Raw genomic sequence first — 24,869 nt, 5'->3', positions numbered from 1 at the left:
CACCACTCATGTCAGGCTCACTGGTCTATAGTTCTTGGCTTGTCCTTACCACCTTTCTTAAATAGAGGCATTACCTCCAGTCTTCCAGCACCTCACCTGTGACTATCGATGATCCAAATATCTCAACAAGAGGCCCGGCAATCACTTCTCTAGCTTCCCACAGAGTTCTAGTGTACACCTGATAAGGTCCTGGGGATTTCTCCAGAACTTTCTGTTGTAGATATCCGACATTAAAAAAATTAGTCCAAAGGATGTGGGCATTGTCAACAAGACCAGCTGCCCATCCCTAGACTACACTCGAGCAAGCCATAGTCCTCAAATACTGAAGTCCACCTGGGATTGGTTCAGTACATGTGAGTGGCTTGCTAGCTCATTTCAGAGGGCAGCTAAGAGGCATCCAGATTGTTAGCAACCATGCCATTAGTGTCTTCCCTAAACAATGAGCAAACCAAATGGGTTTTTCTGACAATTGATGATAGCTTCACGACCATCGTTACGGAGACCAGCTTTAATACCCAGATTAATCGATTTAAAACGTTAATTCATTAAATTTAAATCTATCAGTTTCCACAGTGGGAAATGAAACAGTACCCCCAGATCATTAACCTAAGCCTCTGGTTACTAGCTCAGTGACTGTATTAATCATTTGGCTTAAAGAAAGCGATTGGAAATGAAATATTTACTGGTTTTTGGAGTGAACTATTGTCAACAGTGCAGAGAAAGGTCAACACTCTCATTTTTGCCTTGCACAAGAGTAAATATTAGCTGAGGAGAGACAACATTGAGTTTATGGGAACTGATATCTCATTCTTAGAACACTGCTTGGAAAGACATAAAACTGTATCAGCTACACAGTAATACCACTTAATTTGGGGCAGCAGTACATAGCTGCTCCAAGAGGAGAAAGTGAGGTCTGCAGATGCTGGAGATCAGAGCTGAAAATGTGTTGCTGGAACAGCGCAGCAGGTCAGGCAGCATCCAGGGAACAGGAGAATCGACGTTTCGGGCATAAGCCTGAAGAAGGGCTTATGCCCGAAACGTCGATTCTCCTGTTCCCTGGATGCTGCCTGACCTGCTGCGCTGTTCCAGCAACACATTTTCAGCTCTAGCTGCTCCAAGAGCTTAGTACAAAAGACTAACACACTGGTAAAGTGTTGAGGGAATGCTGCACTGTCAGAGATTGTAACCTCGGATGAGACACTAGTGCTCGAGTTGCCCCTCTCAGGTGAATATTAAGAATCCTATAAAAGTACTCTGAAGATCAGCAATTTTCTCCAGTGTCCCAGAATAGATCTGTCTACATCACATTTGCAGACCATCTAAGCGAGCAGTTTAGAGGGATCATTGCTAGTAGTACCACCACCCAAAGATTACCTGGTCATTGTTACATGATGCTTGTAGGAGCTTCCTGTACAGAAACTGGCTATGGTATTTCTTACATTACAACAGTGACTACACTTTAAAAGGACTCAATTGCTGTTAAACACTTTAGAACATCCCGAAGTCATGAAATAATGGTAGTTTTTTTTCTCTTCCTTCGATAACAAGGGATCCTCAAAGGTCCAGAAAGGAAGAATGGGCAATGCCAAATTGCAAGAAGAACAAAGGATCAGAAAAATGTTGCTGTCACCGAAGAAGTTCATGAGCAAGGTTAGAGAATTCATGAGAAAGAAGACACAATAGAAAGGTCTGAAGGGTGTCATTATCTGTTGTTAAGGTTGAAATGACAGGCACATTCCTGCATTAATGAATCACTAAACACACAGCAATAAGCGTTCTTCTAGTTCCCACATCAAGGCCATTAATTCAAATGGTTTTAACTCAATCTCATTTGTAAACTAAGGTGTACCAGTGAAACAAAACTAAATACAAAGACAAACTTCTGGCATGCCTCCCAACTTGTCCGGTCGAAACCATCAGTTGCTCATCAACCTCTAAGCAAACAGCAACTATTTTGACAATGCATCCAATTAAGATCCACCCATTTTAACAGTTACCACAATTGGAAGGTTTTTAAGATTAGAGAGGATCCAAACATTTACTCACAAAGATTGTCAGAAACAATGAATTTCACACTGATGCTCAATTTTGATATGCTGCACTCTATAGGCACTGTTTGCGTTGGAGCAGCTGTTGATCAGAGGTGGCAAAAAATGCCGCCTATTGGCATAGAAATGGCAGCAACAACAGAATTAGCTTGTTTGGTCATAGGTTAAGCACAATGGTAGCTTTAAGAATGAGATAACCTAAGGTAACAGGGTCCATTTTGAACAAAGAATCAGACAAATTAATATATAGTGAGCTCTGTACAAACTAGGTGCAGATATCTGTAAGAGAAAGGTTGATAAGAAATGTTTCCGAACAGATAGGTTGAAGTTTGTAGCAAGCATTAAAAAGTAGGACCCCACAATGTGTGACAAATGATAAGTGTGGGATTACATCTCGTAAAAATCTAGGATGTCAGATAAGTTCATTGAGCTGTGAAAGTGATCGAGTTTTAGTCTTATTAAAGAAAATATGTTGTTTTATTAGGTTAAAAACAAGTTAGTCAGAACAAGGGTAGTAAATTCCATGTCAGGCAACAGTATGTGACTAGAATGCAGCTGCAAGATCAAAGGGACAGTGTCTTTCTCACCCTCTCAGGTCAGGTGGGTCAGAAACTGCTCTCAACTCATTAGCTAAAGAACACTAACAATAGGTGTAACCATAAAACTTTACATATAACTAACTTCATATTAGAGCTAATATTATGAATCTTATAGAAATTAGGAAGAACTAACTTGCTTTTGTATCTCCTGCGATCAGGACAGTGGGAAATAGAAGATGAATAACAGAATTTGATAAAAATAGCAATAAATACAATGAATAACAAAATTTGAGCAGTCCATAGAGATAAGCAAGTGTGGGAAATATCTGAAAAAGAGTATAATTATTGGGACACATGGTAAGATCCCAAGGCCTGATGATACAATGTCCGGTAAACATTATGAGGTCATGGAGAACTTGGGGTTGTCCAGAGCAGTGTCCATCATTGATCAAGTGTATCAATGGCTTGGATGCATGAATTAAGGGGGAAGGAACAATGACAAAGTTGCATGTAATTATTGTAACATGACATGCATAAAAATGCTATATCCCACCGGGGAAATCACAGTGTCATTGACCTTTCTTCTGATCTGAACTGGAACTAAGCAGGTGACTGGGCACCATGTGAAAGCCAGATTCAGAGCAGTCTCTGGTCTCTCTTGTATGTGTGGTAAAGACCTAGATAAAAAACCGATTGTACTTCTGAACACAGAACTTGGGACTGCTCTTGCAGTCTCTCCCCAACAGTCTGTATTGCAGAAGCAGACTATCAGTGTTCTGTACCTCTCACAGGTTACCAGAATTCTGGCAATGATTATGCAATCAAATTTGCGACCAGTCTTTTATAATCCTCAGTCCTTTCATTAATAGTCCCATCTGCACTTATGATATTGTGGATTGGGAGAGATCACAGGATGAGGTGAAGGAGTAAAAATAATGAGATGATGGCTGTAGGTATCGCTGTGACACTGCTACACTATTCTGTCCAACTAGTTGTCTTCCTTAGCACAACTCTTCTACGTGGGTCAGAACTGACTGGTTCTCAGGTATTTTAGTTAGAAATCACATAACACCAGGTTATAGTCCAACAGGTTTAATTGGAAGCACACTAGTTTTTGGAGCGACGATCCTTCATCAGGTGATTGGGAATCAGGTGACAATCACCTGATGAAGGAGCGTCGCTCCAAAAGCTAGTGTGCTTCCAATTAAACCTGTTGGACTATAACCTGGTGTTGTGTGATTTCTATCTTTGTACACCCCAGTCCAACACCGACATCTCCGAATCAGGTATTTTAGTTCTGTTGAAGGAACATATCCCTTCTATGAAGAAAAAACATATTTGAAACCACAGATAAGTTTTGTCTTAATAAAAAGAAAATCAAGACATCCTGAAAATTTGAAACTAGCTTTGTTCAAAATCTCAGACTGGTGGGCAAAACGTACCCTTCAACACATTTCACCCCTCTCAGGAGCAGATAGCACAGAAAGAAAGCACATTTTCCAGCATTGCATTCAGGATGAGTAAATGCTCTTTGGAGCACTGAAATACAGTGAGATTGCAGGGGGCAAGTCCATGACTCACTGCAAGTGGCAATGTAAGTGAATGAGGTGGTAAAGATGGCATACAGCATGCTTGCCTTCATCAGTTGGGGCACTGAGTATAACCTTCTAGGAGAAAGTGAGGACTGCAGATGCTGGAGATCAGAGCTGAAAATGTGTTGCTGGAAAAGCGCAGCAGGTCAGGCAGCATCTAAGGAGCAGGAGAATCGACGTTTCAGGCATGAGCCCTTCTTCAGGAATGAGGAAAGTGTGCCAAGCAGGCTAAGATAAAAGGTAGGGAGGACGGACTTGAGGGGAGGGGCATTGGAAATGCGATAGGTGGAAGGGGGTTAAGGTGAGGGTGATAGGCCGGAGTAGGGGTGGGAGCGGAGAGGTCAGGAAGAAGATTGCAGGTTAGGAAAGTGATGCTGAGTTCGAGGGTTGGGACTGAGACAAGGTGGGGGGAGGGGAAATGAGGAAACTGGAGAAATCTGAGTTCATCCCTTGTGGTTGGAGGGTTCCTAAGCGGAAGATGAGGCGCTCTTCCTCCAGCCGTCGTGTTGCTATAGTCTGGCGATGGAGGAGTCCAAGGACCTGCATGTCTTTGGTGGAGTGGGAGGGGGAGTTGAAGTGTTGAGCCACGAGGTGGTTGGGTTGGTTGGTCCGGGTGTCCCAGAGGTGTTCTCTGAAACGTTCCGCAAGTAGGCGGCCTGTCTCCCCAATATAGGGGAGGCCACATCGGGTGCAGTGGATGCAGTAAATGATGTGTGTGTGGAGGTGCAGGTGAATTTGTGGCGGATATGGAAGGATCCCTTGGGGCCTTGGAGCGAAGTAAGGGGGGGAGGTGCGGGTGCAAGTTTTGCATTTCTTGCGGTTGCAGGGGAAGGTGCATGGAGTGGAGGTTGGGTTGGTGGACCTGACGAGGGAGTCACGGAGGGAGTGGTTTTTTCGAAACGCTGATAGGGGAGGAGACGGAAATTTATTCCTGGTTGTGGGGTCCGTTTGGAGGTGGCGGAAATGACGACGGATAATACGATGTATATGGAGGTTGGTGGGGTGGTAGGTAAGGACCAGTGGGGTTCTGTCCTGGTGGCGATTGGAGGGGCGGGGCTCAAGGGAGGAGAAGCGGGAAGTGGAGGAGATGCGGTGGAGAGCATCGTTGACCACGTCTGGGGGGAAATTGCGGTCTTTGAAGAAGGGGCCTTCTAGGTTGTTCGGTATTGGAACTAGTCCTCCTGGGAGCAGATGCGGCGGAGACAAAGGAATTGGGAATATGGGATGGCGTTTTTACAGGGGGCAGGGTGGGAGGAGGTGTAGTCTAGGTAGCTGTGGGAATCGGTCGGTTTATAGTAAATGTCCATGTTGATTCGGTCGCCCGAGATAGAAATGAAGAGGTCTAGGAAGGGGAGGGAGGAGTCTGAGACGGTCCAGGTAAATTTGAGGTCGGGGTGGAAGGTGTTGGTAAAGTGGATGAACTGTTCAACCACCTCGTGGGAGCACGAGGCTGTGCCGATACAGTCATCGATGTAGCGGAGGAAAAGATGGGGGGTGATGCCAGTGTAGTTGTGGAAGATGGACTGTTCCACATATCCTTTGAAGAGGCAGGCATAGCTGGGGCCCATGCGGGTGCCCATGGCTACTCCTTTGGTTTGGAGGAAGTGGGAGGATTGAAAAGAGAAGTTGTTCAGAGTGAGGACCAGTTCAGTCAGTCGAAGGAGGGTGTCAGTGGAAGGTACTGGTTGGTACCGCGGGAAAGGAAGAAACGGAGGGCTTTGAGTCCTTCATGATGGGGTATGGAGGTATACAGGGACTGGATATCCATAGTGAAGGTAACAGTGAGTATAACAGTTGGCAAGTCATGCTGCAGCTGTATAAAACTTTATTTAAGTCACATTTGAAGCAGCCATGATGTGGAGTTACTGGTGTTGGACTGGGATGGACAAAGTCAGAAGTCACACAATACCTGTAGTCAAGATCAGAGTGGTGCTGGAAAAATACAGCAGGTCAGGCAGCATCCGAGGAGCAGGAAAATCGACGTTTCAGGCAAAAGTCCTTCATCAGGAATGAAGGACGATTCCTCGAAATGTTGATTTTCCTGCTCCTCGGATGCTGCCTGACCTGCTGTGCTTTTCCAGCACCACTTTAATCTTGATTCTGATCTCCAGCATCTGCAATCCTCACTTTTGCCTAACACCTGGTTATAGTCCAACAAGTTCTTGGTGACAGGGGAAAGTTTAAAAGAAATGTGCGAGGCAAGTTTTTGTTTTATACACAGATGGTAGGTGCCTGGAATATGTTGCCAGGTGAGGTAATAGAACTAGATACAATAGCAACATTTAACAGGCATTTCGACAGATACATGAACAGACAGAGGATAGAGGGATACAGACAAAGCACAGGCAGATGGGATTAGTTCAGAATTTCGAGGAGAAAGTGAGGTCTGCAGATGCTGGAGATCAGAGCTGAAAATGTGTTGCTGGAAAAGTGCAGCAGGTCAGGCAGCATCCAGGGAACAGGAGAATTGACGTTTCGGGCATAAGCCCTGATTCACTCCTGAAGAAGGGCTTATGCCCGAAACGTCGATTCTCCTGTTCCCTGGATGCTGCCTGACCTGCTGCGCTTTTCCAGCAACACACTTTCAGCTTAGTTCAGAATTTCATCAAGGTCGGCTGAGGGGCCTGTTCCTGTGTTGCACTGTTCCATGTTCTTTCCCAGACCTTTCAAGACTGTCTATTTTTTGGATTGCCATGTTACTGAGAGTTAGCTTTGTTAGCAGAAATCCCTTCTAATAATGTGATTAAATTATGTCAAATTCTGCCAGGTAGACGTGTAGAATTTGCATTTATAGAGCACTTTCAGGATTATCAGATGACTGAAAGCTTTACTCTTAAAGAAACATGAAGTAGTAAAAATCAAATTTTACTTCAAAAGCCTACAAGGACAATGATGTCAAAATAAAATTCCCCTTCAGTTACAAACTAAACTCTAACCATGCCATGACTCTCTCAACTGCCTTCCAACACTGAAGTAGAACAGTGTAATAGCTCCCCTTCTAATAGGGCTTTACATTGAGGGTTAAGTGGGAGTGTAAAGTAGTCTAAGCCTGACCTCTAATGGTCAATAGACAGATCAGTCCTAGCTACCTGCAGCAGTCATTTATGATCAGAATAATTTCAATACCGAGCAAGCAGTTTGACACTTGGCATGAGAAGCAAACTCTCATCATTACCCATTGAGATGGCGGGGAACAATTGCTTATATTTTGAATGTTTCCAAAGTATCAAAGAGCAGACTATATGCAGCTCATATAGCCAAGTGTTTTCTGAAGTTGATCCTATATTGTACCTATTAAATAAAAAAAAACACTGCCTAGAACTCAAAATAAATAATATGGGTAACTATTTTAAAGAGTGCACAGTTTATATCAGTGGTAAAAGGTTTATTTGTAGAGGTGTGTGAACTGCACTCCCAGAAATAAAGCTGTAAATCATTTCTGAAATTTTACACTAACTTAAACAGAATTTTCCTCCAGCAAAACAGCCCAAATCTGCCTGCTTTCTTTATTGATAAGAGAATGCAAACATTTACTACATATGCACTGTCTCTCAACATTTGGAAGACAGACAGTGATGTGTTGAAATTGTTTAACAGCAGGTTCAGGACGTGCTGAAGAGACCTATGCAATGCAAACACATTTCTACCTCAAAGCGCCATGGTCTCAGCATGATAGTATCTATCCTCACTTTCATTAAACTCTTATATCCAACTGGAGTAAACAATACACTTTATTCTTGTTACTTGGCTGCAAATTTAGAAACCAGTAGCACTAGCTGATGCCCCACGCAGTGAAGTTGTCCACTGGGATCCTACACAAGATGGAACTGATGGCACTAAGAGTCTTTAAAAGGGAATTGGAAATAAACAGTGTCATAAATCCTGTGGTGCTCATTACTTCCAGATAAATCAGTATAATGTGCACTTTCATGTCTGCATGACCATCAAAAAGGACACTTCCGTAAGATCATTGGAATTCATTCTTTGACTATCAAAACAATCTGCAACCATGATTTGTGCCTCCCATTTAGTTCATCAAATGATTTAATCTCTTTGAACAGGAGGCATATTGCAAACTGGCATTTCTTAATCAAAGCGCTATTCATTTAATGCTGTTTAATTCAACACTAACAGTAACTAATATTTTCTCAAAAGATTAATTGCAGTCTGATTTTTATACAAGTTTGAGAAGGCACCAGACTGGCTGCTCAACTCCAGAAAGATTTTTCTCTTTTATCTCTTCCAGAAGGTTCTGTGTACACATGGCTGGGGGGAGGTGGTTGAGAGTACAATTGAGGTAATCCTGGGCAGGGTAACACCATGCTAGTATTCAAGAGGCTCAATGGACAAGTTGGACAGTGACCTGTCCAGGTCTTTGGCCTTGCACATTTTAGATATGGCTTCCAATCCAGGAGGCTGAGGGGAGTCTCGATAGGAATCTATAAAGTTATAAGATGCATAGACAAGGTTCAAGAAAGGGAACAGGGATAACCCATTGAATTACAGGCCTGTCAGGCTTACATCGATGGTGGGCAAATGACTGGAGAGGATTCTGAGACGTGATTTATGATTATTTGGAAAAACAGTTTAATTAGAGATAGCATGACTTTGTGAGGGGCAGATCATGTCTCACGATCCCTATTGAATTCTTTGAAGATGTGACAAAACACATTGAAGAAGGATGTGGATGTGGTATATATGAATTTTAGCAAGGCGTTTGATAGTGTTCCCCATGGTAGGCTCATTCAGAAAGTGAGGAGGCATGGGAGACAGGGAAATCTGGCTGTCTGGATACAGAATTGGCTGGCCCATAGATGACAGAGGGTGGTAGTAGATGTAAAATGTTCAGTCTGAAGCTTGGTGATCAGTGGTGTTCCGCAGGGATTGCTTTGAGAACCTCTACTCTATGTGATTTTTATAAATGAGTTGGACAAGGAAGTGGAAGGATGGGTTAGAAAGTTTGCCAATGACACGAAGATTGGTGGAGTTGTGGACATTGTGGAGGGCTGTTGTAGGTTACAATGGGACATTGACAGGAAACAGAATTGGGCTGATAAGTGGCAGATGGAGTTCAAGTTGGAAAAGTGTAAAGTGATTTTGGAAGGTCAAATTTGAATGCAGAATACAGGGTCAAAGGCAGGATTCTTGGCAGTGTGGAGGAACAGAGGGATCTTGGGATCCATGTCCATCGATCCCTCAAAGTTACCACCCAAGTTGATAGGATTGTTAAGAAGGCGTATGATGTGTTGGCTCTCATTAGCCGAGGGATTGAGTTTAAGAGCTGCAAGATTATGCTGCAGCTCTATAAAGCCCTCGTTAGACCACAATTGGAATATTGTGTTCAGTTCCAGTCACCTTATTATAAGGGGGATTTGGAAGCTTTAGCGGGGGTGCAGAGGAGATTTGCCAGGATGCTGCCCGGGCTGGGGGGACAGGTCTTATGAAGAAAGGTTGAGGGAGCGAGGGCTTTTCTCATTGAAGCGAAGAAGGACGAGAGGTGACTTGATAGCGGTGTACAAGATGTTGAGAGGCATACAGAGAGTGGATAGCCAAAGACTTTTTCCCTAGGGTGGAAATGGTTATCACGAGGGGGCATAATTTTAAGGTGGTTGGAGGAAGGTTTAGGGGAAATGTCAGAGGCAGGTTCTTTCCACAGAGAGTGGTGGGCGCATGGAATGCACTGCCAGCGGTGGTAGTAGAGCCAGATACATTAGGGACATTTAAGCGACATTTGGATAGGCACATGGATAATAGTAAAATGAAGGGTATGTATGTTAGTTTAATCATAGACTAGGATAAAAGGTCGGCACAACATCGAGGGGTGAAGGGCCTGTACTGTGCTGTGCTGTTCTAAAGTTGATGGTCAGAATCTTTTCCCCATAATTAAAATGAGTGGGGATCAATTAAAGGGGAGGTGGGGGGGGGGGGGGGGGGGGGCGCAAGCTCAAAGGAAATCGGAGGGGCAGGTTTTCCCCCCCCACAGAGAAATGGTAGGAGTATGGAATGTTCCACCTGGGGTGGTGGTGGAGGCAGATACAATAGGGCTACTTAAGGGACTTTTAGGTAAGCCAATGAATATGCAAGGAATGGAGGGATTATGGACCTAAGGCAGGTAAAAGGGAGTAGTTTAATTTAGCGTCACGTTTGGCACAACATCTTGGGCCGAAGGGCACATTCCTGTGTTGTATGTTCTATCTGAAATCAAAATAAAAAGCATTCAGCAAGTCAGGAAACATCTTTGGAGTAATAAATACACAATGTTGAAGGGCCTGTTTCCGCACTGTTGGGAATCTAATCTAATCTCATTTCACTTCGATGACCTATACTTTTATGAATTTCAGAAATGCTGAAGTAGTGCATTTTCATTTGAATAATAGTTTTTGCTGTTGCTGTCCGTATTCTCTCTGCATTTTAAAGTACACAAGATCGCTATATACTTCCTACCACACACCATTGAGAGAGCATCTTCACAACAAGGACTGCACTATGGCCCACTGGCAACTTGTTCAAGGGAAACTCCCGCGTTGGGCAATGCCAAACTGTCAGTTAGCTCTCAACATTTCTTGCTAAAAAAAAACTCTGGGTTAAGCACAGCTAGAGGCAGCTCTCTTAGGAAGGAATAGAGATAGTAGGGAGCAGAATACCCTTTTCATCCCTAAGTGGGACACAAATGGAAAGGTGACTACATTTATTACCACAAAAGCACACTTTGCTGCTGGAGATGTGAAACATAAACAAAAAATGCTGCAATTACACAGCATTCTCACGAGATCAACTGGAAATATTAATGTTGTTTCTCCGTCCAACAATGCTGCCTGTCCAGCCGAGCATTTCCTGTTTCAACCTCACAATCAGTGTTTACTTAATGCTTGATAGAATTGATCCAGATTTCAGAACTGGCAAAGGCTGATTGGGCCTGAATGGTAGATTTCTGCACCATATTGGGCAGCATGGTGGCTCAGTGGTTAGCACTGCTGCCGCACAGTGCCAGGGACCCAGGTTCAATTCTAGCCTCGGGTGACTGTGTGGAGTTTGTACATTCTCCCCGTGGCTGCGTAGGTTTCCTCCGGGTGCTCCAGCTTCCTCCCAGAGTCCAAAGATGCGCGGGTCAGGTGAACTGGCCATGCTAAATTGCCCATAGTGTTCGGTGCATTAGTCAGGGGTAAATATAGGATAGGGGAATGGGTCTGGGTCAGAGGGTTAGTGTGGGCTTGTTGGGCAGAAGGGCCTGTTTCTATATTGGAAGGATTATAATTCTAATATTCCATGTAGGTTCATGCCCTTTTAAAGTTTCGTACAGGGTATTAGCAACACTGGCATTTGTTACTCATTCTTAGTTGCTCTTAAATTGATTGGCATTCAAGACCATTTCAGGAGTCAATCACACTGCTATGGGCCTGGAGTCACATGTAGACCAGACAAGTTAATGATCATACATTTCCTCTCCTAATGGACATTAGTCACCCAGAGAGATTTTTCACAAGAAAGATAGATTAATGGTCACCATCACTGAGAAAAGCTTCGGATTCCAAATGTTGCCAAATTAAATTTCACCATTTAAACATATACCCTCAGAACATTAATCAATGGTTCTCCATTACTTGTCCAGCTACCTTTAAAATTAAGACAACTTCTCATACATTTTCATTCTCTCCCTCAATCTTTCCAACTATTGTTGAGATTAGCTGGCAGATTGCAATAGTGACTCATGCTTAACTGTAGGAATGATGGCACAAGTTTTCGTGCCACAGACAGCAAAAACCTAAATGGGCTGGATTTTTTTTTTACTTATTGGTGAATTAGTCCAAAGATAAATGTTGCTCATGACGTGGAGACTATTTCCATTTCTGCAGTAGTGCCATAGGATCTTTACGAACACTGGAAGACCAATGAAGCTTTGGATTGAAGTCCTAAAACAGCACAATATCATAGTATCATGGAATCACAGAATCCCTAAAGCATGGAAGCAGGCCATTCGCCCCAACAAGTCCACAAGGACCCTCCGAAAAGCATCCCACCCAGAGCCACACCTCATCCTTGTAACCCTGCATTTTCCATAGCTAACACACCTATCCTGCATATCCTTGGACACTATGGGCAATTTAGCACGGGCAATTCAGCATGGACAATTCAACTAACCTGCACATGTTCGGGCTGTGGGAAGAAACCAGAGGGCCCGGAGGAAAACCATGCATTCGGGGGATAATGTGCCAACTCCACACAGACAGTCGTCCGAGGGTGGAGTCGAATCTAGGACCCTGGTGCTTTGCGGCAGCAATGCTAACCCTTGAACCACCATGCCACCTAATAGTGCAGCATTTCTTCAGTACTGCGCTGAAGTGTAAGACTATGTTCATGGCTCAAGTGAGCAAACTAGCAGGAGACATTCAAGGGTTAAGGTACAAGGAACCCTTTGTTCTGCAAACAAGCCACAGCTATGGTTATAAGCATTAAACTGCCTGACTTCAGGCTCAGCTGCATCCCTGGAATGTTTTCTGATTTTGTCAAGTCATATTTTTTCCACACGCCACATAATGACTGCACATTTTCTTTCTGCATTCCTTAATACCACACACAGGTACAAAGGCAGGCGTTATGTAGCATGACCAGACAGGTACCCGTACTGCAGTGTACTATTAATGAACTTAACTCCACACTACACCACTCAAATAATTATCAAGGTGTGTACACTAATATTAATGATGGAGTGAAAGTTCAGTTCAGTTCAGAGTTCGGTCACAAAATATGCACACCAGTGTTTAAATACAGTGGGCAGGCTTGAGAGTGGTTGCAGACTTTGCATCTGCCCCCCCAAAATCACCAAATGGCCCAGGGAAAGTCATTCACAGGGGACAGCAATGGAAGACACACTGCCCTGTAACCACAAAGACCTGCCTTTGGCCAGGACAGGGATACTTTTGCCAGGGTGGCCTTTTGCTGGGTCTGGAGTGAGGTCATCAGTCAGACAGAGCCTTGGGATGGGGGAAGAAGGCAGCTCTCCATGGCTTTGGGAAGGGAGAAAGAGACTGCTAGAAGGTTATTAGCATGAAAAGGTGCAAATGAACACTGAAAGGGAGAGAAGGGGGAGAGAAATAGGTGGCAAGATGGGTTGGGGAGAGACTGAGGCAACAATAAGGATGACAGGCATGGGAGAAAGAGGTGGCAAAAGATGTTACTGGGAAGGGTGGAGAAGACAACTGCAAGAGGTGAGGGGGGGAAAAGACATTGCAAAAGAGGTGAGGGGAGAGTAGGAAGGTGAATGAGGTACAAGTCGGGAGAAGGATGCTGCAAGGGAGGTGTGGGGGGGGGGCAGGAAGGTTGCAAGAAGTAGTGAGATAGGCTGCAAGGGAAAGAGAACAGTTTTAAATATAGCAACACTGAAGCATTTAGCTAATGATATCCAAGAAAAATTTAAATCACAAAAGTAATTAATTATTTCTACATGAATGTGGAATCTTGAGTTTAAGGCTGCGTAACTTCAGGAGCTACTGTACTTAGAAAAAAAAATTATTGTATTGAACATCGTCAATAAGTATATTTAAATGTGAGATTGAAATCAAGATATACTAGTGTTTTGTTTCATGATTAAAATATCGCAACTTTGTGCATGTGTAATGGAAATGTCGTTGAGACCTCACTTGTTTCCAGAAGGTAGGGTGATGGCTTTTTGTGTGTACATGTTTCTGTAAATCATTTTGAAAGAAAAACATTTTGTTAACTTGTCCGTTGTCTTGTATCTATTTAGATATTGCATATTCTAGGAAATTAATGTATTTCTTTGTGTTGTGATTTAATTTTACTGGAGAGTTGATAGTTTTTGACAATATTTATGAATCTTCTGTGCAGGATCAAATATTCCAGGGTAGTGCATGCTAGTATAAATTAAAAAGTTAGTTCTCAACAAAATTTCAAGAGTAGCCCTTGACAAAGAAAATGTATCTTGAGCAGTGGCACAAGCATGTACATTGGTAAATACTGATGACTGTTTTCTTGCACCTAGCATTTGCCATCCATTTACTGGAATCAAAATCAATTTGGAAAGAAAAGACTTTGTCAAGAGGACAAAGAGTGCTTGAACAACAGTGGAGACAAAATTGATGGGGAGTGAGTAGGAAAGTAGAATTTAGGGCAAGGTCACATCAGATCAACCAAGATTTCACTGAAACTACAAAATACTTAAAAGGTAGCTGCAGCTAAGATATTTCTTCTGGTTGGAGAAATCAGAACCAGAGGCTCAATTTAAAAATAAGGGCGATACCATTTAGGCCTAAGACAAGGAGATTTTTTTTTAAATCAGAGGGTTGCGAATCTTTGGAATTCCTTCTCACAGAATACTGTGGAAGCTCAGTCTTAGTATATATGATTTCTGACCACCGATGTCATAAAGTTACGAGGAAAGTGTGGCTTAAAAGCACTGAAGCTCAATCTTATTAAAAGTTAAAACAGGCTTGACAGACGGAATGGCCTACGCCTGTTCCTATGTTCCAATGCATTAGGGTAGTGCACTGAAAACTGATAATTTACAATAAAACTGAAAATATTGCCCTTTTCCTTTCACCTTACATGAAAGGGGCTGAATGACCCGATTCTGCACAACTGGGGATGGTGGCAGTGGTGGGGAGGTAACTTCAATTTAATGACAAAATCATTTTAGTTGAAGGCAAGATGTGGAGTTAAGGGTATTTGGCTTCCTTCCAGTTGGATGGGTAAGGTATAATTGCAACAAGACAATAACTGTCTTCAATACATCAGTAGCAAAGCGAGCTGACAAATCAAAGCTGCAATGCTTCCCAGTAATTAGCAGGGATGGTTAATTATAAAATACTCTGCATTCAGTGAGCTTGCAATGCCAGAAGCAGAACAAGCAGGAGTCCTTATCCAATATATTCTACGTGGTATCTAGAATGGACATTAAGTCTGGGGCATTGCATATAATGGAGGGGAGGTGGCGTTGTCCAAAGTAAGAACAATATGTTTTTTCAGGGCGCAGCCTATTAGCTGTGGGGCTTGAGGCTCTGATCTTCTCCTGGCAAGACAGCCCTTTATTTGAACGGAACCCCTCTAGCATCAGCCGCTTGGAACAAAAGGATGCAGTTAAATATGGCCCACCTCCCTGGTCACTATCAGATATGCATATCAGATAACTAACACAGTCACAATGAAAGATGGTTCCATTGCACAGCAAATGGTTTGAGGCTTAACCTGGACGTGCTACAGCAAAGGGATTGCATTTTCTTTTTGAAAAACCGAAGTGAAGAGAGGAGATGCGGTCTTTTCACAATATGGACCTGCACTCTTCTTCACCCATCCTTTGTAAACGCCTGCCCTCCTGAAACTCTCTGCAGCACCTGCACTGAGCCGAGTTCCTGATTTCTTGCTGCAAGTTCATTAATTCAGGATGATCACAGCACTTAGGAGCTTTCAAACCACAGGAGATCAGGGAGCTGAAAACGCCAGTGACGCATCGAGTCTGGCGAGAGAGTCAGACATCAGGACAATGGAGTTGCAGAGAGTTGTGCTCCCTTTCCATGTGCTCAGCATGGTCTTGGGTCATGCAGGCTCAGTAAGAGCTAATTAGTGGAAAATGATTACCTTAACTGAATAGTACCACACACTTTGATAACGACAGCACAGTTAATGTAGGATGGCTGAAAGAACTGAAATTATATCCACAAGGGGATGGTAACTGTTGAGGTCTGCTTATGAAGGGTGACAGATCTTGCTGCAGACATTTCTTAAAGTATACTTTTATAAGTGCAGTCACAGCTTGCCCAGTACATTTACTTCCTCAGGCAATTTACTGTTCTAATCAAAAAAGGCTGTGCTAATATTTTGTATTCAAACAAGGCCCATCAATTTCTGCATCACAAATATATAGGAACAGACAAAACTGGACTCTGCTATGATGCCTGCCACTGCTGAATAGCTTGCAGACACTCGCAAATCAGGCTCACATGTGAAAGCTAGCCATCTTGAAGGAGAAGTCAAAACGTACCTGTGGAATCCTACCCTATTGCAGCTGGATGTTACTTTGGATGCTTTCAGGAGCAAAACAATGGAGAGAGGAAATTAAAAGAATTCTTGTAATACTTTGACAGGGAGGCAACCCTTTTAAGGGATTGTACTCCAAGCTATAATTGCTGTTTATGATTGTGCAGATTACACTCTGGAATATACAGCCCTCAATAAATTGAAGTCTCTCACAACTTGCACTGCAACACTAGTTGCATAGAGCAAGAAATATTTGCATTTATATAGCACTTTTCACAGTCAGATATCTCAAAGTGCTCTACATTCAAATCATATTTCTGATGTCTAGCTATTGTGATGAGGAAAAGTGGCCATTAATTTCTGTTGATCAAACTCTCACAAACCGTAAAAAGGTAATGACCAGATAATCTTGAAATTTTTTTGTGATGTAGATAAAAGGTATGAGTCAACTGTGGCCTTTGTTTAAAATAGCCTGAAGATCTCCAACGTTCATCTGATTATGACGTAGGGCCTTAGTTAAACATCTCTTCTGAAAGACGGCATCTTCAACAGTGCAGCACCTTTTTTTTTGTAGTTCAGTAGAGCAGACAGAAACCATTTGAGTCTCCGAGTCCTCAGAACTTGTGCAGTCAAATTTACCAGGAGCAACACAGAGCAGACCGAGATGATTAAGATAGAGCCAACATCCTGAGTGCCACTCATGCCAGGCCCTATCTTCTGGCTTTGTGCTGGGCGAGGCAACATTCCAGGTGGCACTAAGTCAGAGTGCCCTATTGCAACAAACACAGGCCTCTTGTTACTCAGCTGGCAGCCATCAAACCCCACAACAGTGGCACAAGCCTGCAAAAGTCAGCAGTTGAGAAAGCGCCAAAATGTTGCGATGGCCAAAGAAAACTGCTTCACAGAAACAGCCTTGCTAAGTGAAAGATTCAATTGAATATTGATCGTGTCACACAACATATTAATAAATAACTTCTAGGATCCTGCGTGCTGAGTTTAAAAACGGTAAGTTTAATGCTAAGTCTTCATAAATATCTTGGTTAGTCCTCAATTGTAGTACTGTGGCTCACTCTAATCACCACACTTCAGAAAGGACATCAGACCATTGGAGAGGATGCAGAGCCTGATCTAGAAGAATGGCCAAAATAAGCTTAATATCAGCCTCACTATTAGTTGTAGGAAAAATACTGTAGTCTCAGTTATAAACGATGTGATAACTGGGCACTTCGAAAAATACCAGATTGCACAAAGTGGACACGAATATATGAAACTGAAAACAGTTTTAACAAACCTACTGGAACTCTTCGAGGACACAACTGGGACAATATATGGGTATGTTGCTTATCTAGATTTTCATAAAGTTTTTCATAAAGTCCCACATCAAAAAATCAAAATCAAAGGATGAGATTGGAGGTAATATGCTGGCAATTGGACCAGAGTTAGTTTTATAAAAACTCAGCCGGTCTGACAGCATCAATGGGGAAAATGCAGAGTTAATGCTGTAGGTACAGTGACTTTTCCTCAGACATTCTCGCCACAGAGTGGGTAAACAAGATGGCCAGCTAGTTATATTAAGTGTATGTGTTTGCACATGCGAGTGCACGAAAGAGAGAGAGAGAGAGAGAGTGTGAGTGTTTGGGGAGGGGAGATCTCATTAAAATGCTGAAAAGCCTTGAGAGACTGGACGCGTGGATGATTATCCCTCGGTCTGGTGATTCCAGAACAAGCATCACAGTCTCAGGGTAGGCCATTTTTGGAACAGAGAAACTTTGTTACTCAGAAAGTAGTGAACCGATGGAGTTCTCTGCCACAGAAAATTGTTAGGGACAGGAAGAAAGAAGCAGGCTCTTACAGACTAAAGATGTCAGGGGTTGTGGGAAGAAAGCAGAAGTATGGCATTGAGACAGGGGAATCAGCCATGATCATGTTGATTGGAGAGGGGGACTTGATGCGCCAAATGGCCTACTGCTGCTACTATTTTCTATGTTTTGATAAGGAACATTGACATTGGAGGAACTGGAGACACTAGAATTGTTTTCTTTAAGAGAAAAAGACATTGAATAAAGAGGTTTCACGATTATGAGGGGCTTTGATAACAGATCTGCGGAAAAGCACTTTCCATTCACAAGAAGGGAGGACACGGAATTAAAATAATTGTGAAAGATGATAAGAAATTGTTCAAAAGGGTAAGTTACGATGCATTACTCGAAAGTGTGGTGTAAACACATTCAACAGTAACTTTTAATTGGACTAGTACTTCAAATAGAAAATTTGCAGAGGCTACAAGGAAAAGGTTGGTGGGTTGAATCAATTCGATCTTTGAAAGAGTTACACAGGTATGATGGGCTGAATGGCCTCCACCCTGGGCCGCAAGAGCCTTTGGTTCTAAAGAAGCAATCCCCTAGTAAAGAACACTACTCTACTATCTTTAATTCTCTTCCCAGAATGAAACCAGCCAGCTGGCATCATCAGTGTGCCTTCTGCAAAGGTTTGGTGGACTGAGTGGAAACAGCAGTCTGGCTCCTTACCTGTTGATGATGCCTCACACCGTCAGTCATGTACTTGATAGCAGACTGCAGCAGCCGTTTACAAATAACCTGAAACAGACGAGGAATCAAATCAGCAATGTCAATTACCTGATTCATGGCAGAATCACTGAGGACAAAGGAATGAACAAAGCAGGGAGAAAGTGTCTTTGTGCCAGTCATTCTGAACAGTTATCAGTTACCAGACACATGAGGCATACAGATGGAACTGACTGATATGATAACTACAGCTAAGGTAGCCAGATGGCTCAGCTTACATTGCAGGCAGCAGAAAGAATGGCCAGCATTTAATAAAAGACATGTGATGTCATGGGGGGTAACAGCAGGATTAATGTCAGAGTTGAATTAGTTAAAAATTTACAGTTTTATATACTACACCCCAGACTTCCTTCCAAACTACAGTTAATACCTGGTTGTATAACTATCATTTCTATCTTATGACAATCCAATCCAATGTTCTCAGGGTGAATTCTTATAGTGAACAACATTCATGTCCAATCTGGCTGCTACAGCACTCCGATCCTCCCCACAAGATCAAAGTGACAGTGTCAGTTCCCGTGGCATGATCACAGGGTCTGAATATAAGCTGAGCACACAGACTGGCAACATGCTGTGAAAATGTTTCACTGTGGGATGTGCCTACACTTCACGGATCACGTGAAGTATTCGACAAGCAAAAATAAACAAAAAAGTGTGTAGGGGAAGGGGAGTGTTCAATAACTAGGACCAAATGATTAGTTATGCCACAAAATAAAGAGTATGTACTGGGGGTTAACCCTCACATTTAAAATCAGCAGTGAGCAGGTCCCTGTCCAATGGAGGGAGTCAATAAATGCACTTGATAAGCATAGTGTGTGACAATGCAGGTATAGTTCAGCATAGTCTGCCCAGAAACAGGCAGCAGGATACACCTGTGGGCGGCACGGTGGCACAGTGGTTAGCACTGCTGCCTCACAGCGCCAGAGACCCGGGTTCAATTCCCGCCTCAGGCGACTGACTGTGTGGAGTTTGCACATTCTCCCCGTGTCTGCGTGGGTTTCCTCCGGGTGCTCCGGTTTCCTCCCACAGTCACAAAGATGTGCAGGTCAGGTGAATTGGCCGTGCTAAATTGTCCGTAGTGTTAGGTAAGGGGTAAATGTAGGGGTATGGGTGGTTTGCGCTTCGGCGGGTCGGTGTGGACTTGTTGGGCCGAAGGGCCTGTTTCCACACTGTAATCTAATCTAATCTAACCTCGAAGTGATCTCCTGCACTTACAAGATTCCACACATTAAAACGTTCCTGGGCCAGGGTCAGACTCTGCAACGAGCTCCCCCACAGTAAAACAGCAAGTCACCACTAAATCTGCTTACTGTCCAGTACAAAGAGAGTTAGATTTCTGGGCAATCTGGTCAGCTGGACGGTGTGAGCAGCATCTGCTGCTGACTGGAAGTCAATGGGCCATCATGGCTATGGGGTATTAGCTTGGCAGAGTCACTATCCTAATCACAGTCCGGGCACCTCAGCTCCTGTAACTGCATGAGACTGGGATTTAGGAGTGACTTGGCGCAAACCTAATGTTGACACTTGTTCCTGAATCTAACTCAACAGTCACTTCAACAATGCACAGGTGGCCACTTCCCCTTGTGAACCCAAACACAAGTCTGCTCTTTTAGGAGAGGAACTTGAAGACAACTCTCACATGCTTTCTTCTTGACAAAGTTTGCAATGGAACTTGTGCAAAAGCGGATTTAAAGTGCTGGCCAGACTTACTGGGAAACGTTCAAAGAGATTGATGAACATGCTGATGGTGAGGGAACAGTTGCGTTTGGTCATGAAGAGGGTCAGAGCTTTCTCGTAGACTGCAGTCACTCTGTCAATATCCACACTGCCGAGTGATCCAACCTGCAACAAACAGACAAGAGTACATTCCTACTGCTGAAAACTGCTGGACAAGTGCAAACTAAGGTGGACTTTTAAAACATTTAAGGTCATGCATTTGAGGGGGTAGGAAAGTGGTGGGTATTTGACTGCCCACAATACCTTCCCTCATTTGCCAAATCTTCTCCCCCAGCTCCCAACACTGCTGTGCTTCAACACTAATGCTGTGTTAAACACTGATACTGCAGAGACATCAAGGGTTGACTGCAACACCCCTCCCCTTACACAGGCAGTCAGCTTCCCTTTCTCTGCAAGAAGTTGCACTATTCCCCTCCCTAGCCTCATCGCCCTGTGTGATGTCCCCCAGCCCTTGCCTGAGGGTGTGTGTGTGTGTGTGTCTGTGTGTGTTTTGACTCTTCCCCCCCACCTCCTCCACTGTAAGACAGCATATGGAAAGGGGCGAGCTAAAACCATCCACTGGGGACTGGCCAGAAACCAACTGGAAGCGTGACAAGTTATGGGGAGCTCACTGCTTACCATCCGTCATCTTCTTATTTATAGATGATGTACAGTAGAGATATCGGTGAACAAGGAAGGCCTGGTCACTCAAGCATGGAACAGCCTGTGTATTCCACAGTCCCCAGTGTGCAGCCTGCTTTGAACAGCAGGTGTGAGCCAGACAATGTCAGGGCTGCGTCGCTTCCAGAGGATTTTGGGTCAAATTTCATAATGTTTGCCTGCGCAGGGATGATCAGCTCATAATGAACATGCAGAGTCTCTTGGTGATCTCTTCATTAAAGCTCTGAAGGCAGTACAGTCGATTTTATAAAGTCTGAGGGGGAGGTCTGACTCGACCTTAATGTTTGCCAGTGAGTGAGTAGATGGGAATGCTTATTCTCTTCCACCTGCTCCATTCCCAATCGCTTTAGAACCAGACTGAAGAGCACAGGGCCCTGCTTGTCCAAGGTAGGTGGCTGCTGCTCATTCACAGCAGCAGGAACCAACACCAATTTACTGTGGGGGCTGTGTGGCAGGGGTTGATACAGCTCAGTTCAAGACGGTCAGATTCATCAATCGGAAAGGCCTTGGAATTGGAGGGAAATAGAGGCTCTGTAAGTGTTCTGTGGACAGTCAGTCATGACTGGTCTCTTGGCGACCACGTATGGGAAGAAAAACACAACAGTCAGCGTGTAATCAGGCCCCAGATTAGATGACAGAAAACAAAAGGGCAGACAGTGTGACTAAAGCAGCCGGCTGCCTGACCCGCAGCCAGGCCAGGACTGAGAACCATCTCCCACCACCTGCAGGGCCCTGAGCCCATCCAGCAGAAAATAAAAACCCAGAGCATCTCAACGCTTCAAAACCACACAACGGACATCTGTACAGGCAGGCAGCTGCGGAACAAAAATTACAGGCTACAGCAAATGTCAGCTTTGACATTATACTAAATTATAAGTTAGGTACATTTACAGCAAAGGATGAGAATGAAAACTGAAATGGAAAAAAAATTCAAGAGTATTTTGGCTTTAGCAGGGAAAAAAACTGATTGGGAAAGAGTGAGAGAGAGCGTGGGCTGGGGGGAGGAGACAAAGAGGGAGCCGGTGGGGAGGGGGTGGAGATACAGCACATGAGAGATGGGGCGATAGACAGAGTGCAAGAGATGGGGTGGTGAGATTGTGGGTGAATGAGAGACACTGAGCGACAGCTGGGGGAGGGTGGAAGGAGGAGACAGAATGACAGATGGTGGGGGTAGGAGAAATGAGAACAGAGCAAGACATGGGGGAGGCAGAGAGCAAGTGGGGGGGGTTAGGAGACAGAACAAGAGATGGGAGGAGGGAAGACAGAGAGAGAGAGAGATAGGGGAGGCAGAGAGTGAGAGATGGGGGGGTGCGGGGAGAGAGAGACAGGCCATGGAGGGGGAGGGGGGGGGGGGGGAAATGAGAAAGCAAGAGATAGAAGGGCAGGCAGAGAGCGAGAGACAGGGGAATGGCGGGGGGGGGGGGGGGAGGGAAGAGGAGACAGAGAGCGATAGATGGGGAGGGAGAGACAAAGAGCGAGAGACAGAGAGAGATGGGGGAGACAGAGAGCGAGAGATGGGGGAAGGCGAGACAGAGCGCAAGAGACGGGGGGGGGGGGGGGGGGGGGGGGGGGAAGGCAGAGCGCAAGAAACAGGGGGGGGGAGAGCCGGGGGCGAGAGCCGGGGGGGGGGGGGGGGGGGGGGGGGAGAAGACAGAGCGCGAGAGACGGGTGGGGGGGAGACAGAGCACGAGAGATGGGAGGAGGAGGCACTGCGAGAGATCGTTGTGGGGGGAAAACAGAGAGCGAAAGACAGTTGGGGGGGACAGAGAGCAAGAGACGGAGGGAGATAGAGACAGAGAGCAAGAGACGGTTGAGGGGGGGGGAGACAGAGAGTGAGAAATGGGTGGGGGGATGGAAACAGACAGTGAGGGAGAGAGAAAGAGAGAGATGGGGGGGAGGGAGAGAGAGAGAGAGAGAGAGAGAGAGATGGCGGGGAGACAAAGAGAGAGAAAGGACAAGAAAAGCTGACAGTTTGGTCCTCAATTGTCAATACCCTAGAGAGGTTTAACTCAGATGCACCGTGATTTGCATTCGACAGTTAATCACTGATATAGGAAAACAGTTAAAAGAGCATGAGATTTTAAAAAAGATTGCATGTGCAGGGAATAAAATCTGGATATTACTGGCATTTATCAGGCTATAGCAAATTCTTAGCAACTGAAAACAACAAATGCTGAAGATCACAGGTCAGACAGCATCCACGGACAGAGAGCAAGCTAATGTTGAGTCGAGATGACTCTTCATCAGAGCAAGTATTAGCAAGTTGGAGTCTCAGATTAAAGTAATAATAGAAATTTGACATTGCTAGCACAGTAGTGCTGTATACTGCCCTTTCATTTGGGAAGGAAGTGCTTGAACATGCGTAACACTGAGGGTAGGGGCAGAGCCACACTGACAAGACAAAGAGCGGGGATGCTGGGGAAAAAAAATCATTTACAAATGTTCAGGGAGGGACATACTTTAACATTGTTGGGTCATAGGAGAGAACACTCACTTTCAGTCATGCAACCCCTACCAGTGGATTCAAATGCCAGTGGATAGAAAACAGGACACATTTTTCTGCAGCATCCAGAATTCCTCACCTTAAAGAACAGTTGTGTTTTTGACAGAATCAAGCTGCCTAATTAGATGCGTAAAACCCATTTTATTTAAAGAAAGGTAAATGATCACCTCACAGGCTTTTACTGTTTGCACTGAGTGCCAGGGCACTAATTTGAGAACATACTGCAGTTATCACTGAAATGTCACTGTTGTTAAACCTGGCCTCTATTCTCTAGTCTGACGCACGTACCTGTTGAGATCCAGTTTCTGCAACCCCCTCATGATCTTCCTTCTCTTTACACGTGCCATTGGCTGCGGGTTCAGTCGGGTTTCCTTTCAGAACTCTGAAGAGATAAAGGCTCCCACTGCCAAAGAACGGGTTACGAGATGTTTAGGAAACAGCCAAACACGTGGAACTATCTTAATTCAATTTCTTCATAATCGAGGAATGAACCAAAAGAAATGAAATGTTATTGCAAACCGTGAAAATCCAAATCCAATTAACGCAGCTTAGGACTTCTGTGATATTCAGTCAAACACTAGGCTTGGGATACAGGTTCATCAATGGTGCCATCTCACATGCTCACATCCAGTGGGACTGGAGCAGAATGTGCAGGCCATGGAGAACAAACATCCACTGATTCAGTTCAGCCCCCTATAACTCTGGGACTTACCGAATGTTTAAACAACACAACTGGAAATCCAATATAACTGCAAATCAGAAGAGACTTTTGGTGTCCCCACTTCCCCACAAAACCAAGGAAACTCAACAGTGATACAATCTCAAAGATCTCTTTGGCAAAGAGGAGTTGGCTTTTTACAGTCCTCTAGAAGACAGTGAGGTCTGCAGATGCTGGAGATCAGGGTTGAGAATGTGTTGCTGGAAAAGCACAGCAGGTCAGGCAGCATCTGAGGAGCAGGAGAATTGACGTTTTTGGCCGGAGATGGGCTCCGCCTCGAAACATCGATTTTCCTGCTCCTCGGATGCTGCCTGGCCTGCTGTGCTTTTCCAGCACCACTTTCTAAAGTCTTTGTCAGGTCCTCAGCATGTCCTGCTATGCACCAGAGTCAATAAGGTGCTTCACAAGGCTCATTACTGTTGTTTTGAAAGGAAACACAGAAAACAAATTTCTCACAGCAAGACTCCATAAATACCATGGAGATGGGAAAGTTGTA

General features: G+C 44.3%; 1 protein-coding gene across 1 annotated transcript in view; it reads right to left on the bottom strand.

Annotated features, from left to right (window-relative positions):
- mybbp1a (MYB binding protein (P160) 1a) overlaps positions 1 to 24,869 on the bottom strand; it is a 126,492-nt gene that overhangs the window by 18,333 nt on the left and 83,290 nt on the right. Inside the window, exons 21-23 of the mRNA XM_087977546.1 lie at positions 23,944 to 24,058; positions 20,466 to 20,597; positions 18,699 to 18,767 (exon numbers count right to left, since the gene is read on the bottom strand). Of these exons, the coding sequence (XP_087833672.1) occupies positions 18,699 to 18,767; positions 20,466 to 20,597; positions 23,944 to 24,058 (316 nt within the window). The remainder of the gene's footprint in view (positions 1 to 18,698; positions 18,768 to 20,465; positions 20,598 to 23,943; positions 24,059 to 24,869) is intronic.

The sequence above is a fragment of the Chiloscyllium plagiosum genome, unplaced genomic scaffold (genome assembly GCF_037043375.1).
Source record: "Chiloscyllium plagiosum isolate Xiang-an unplaced genomic scaffold, Cpla_swu_hap1 HiC_scaffold_31, whole genome shotgun sequence".
Classification (NCBI taxonomy): Eukaryota; Metazoa; Chordata; class Chondrichthyes; order Orectolobiformes; family Hemiscylliidae; genus Chiloscyllium; species Chiloscyllium plagiosum.
This window is presented reverse-complemented; position numbering and strand designations above follow the sequence as displayed.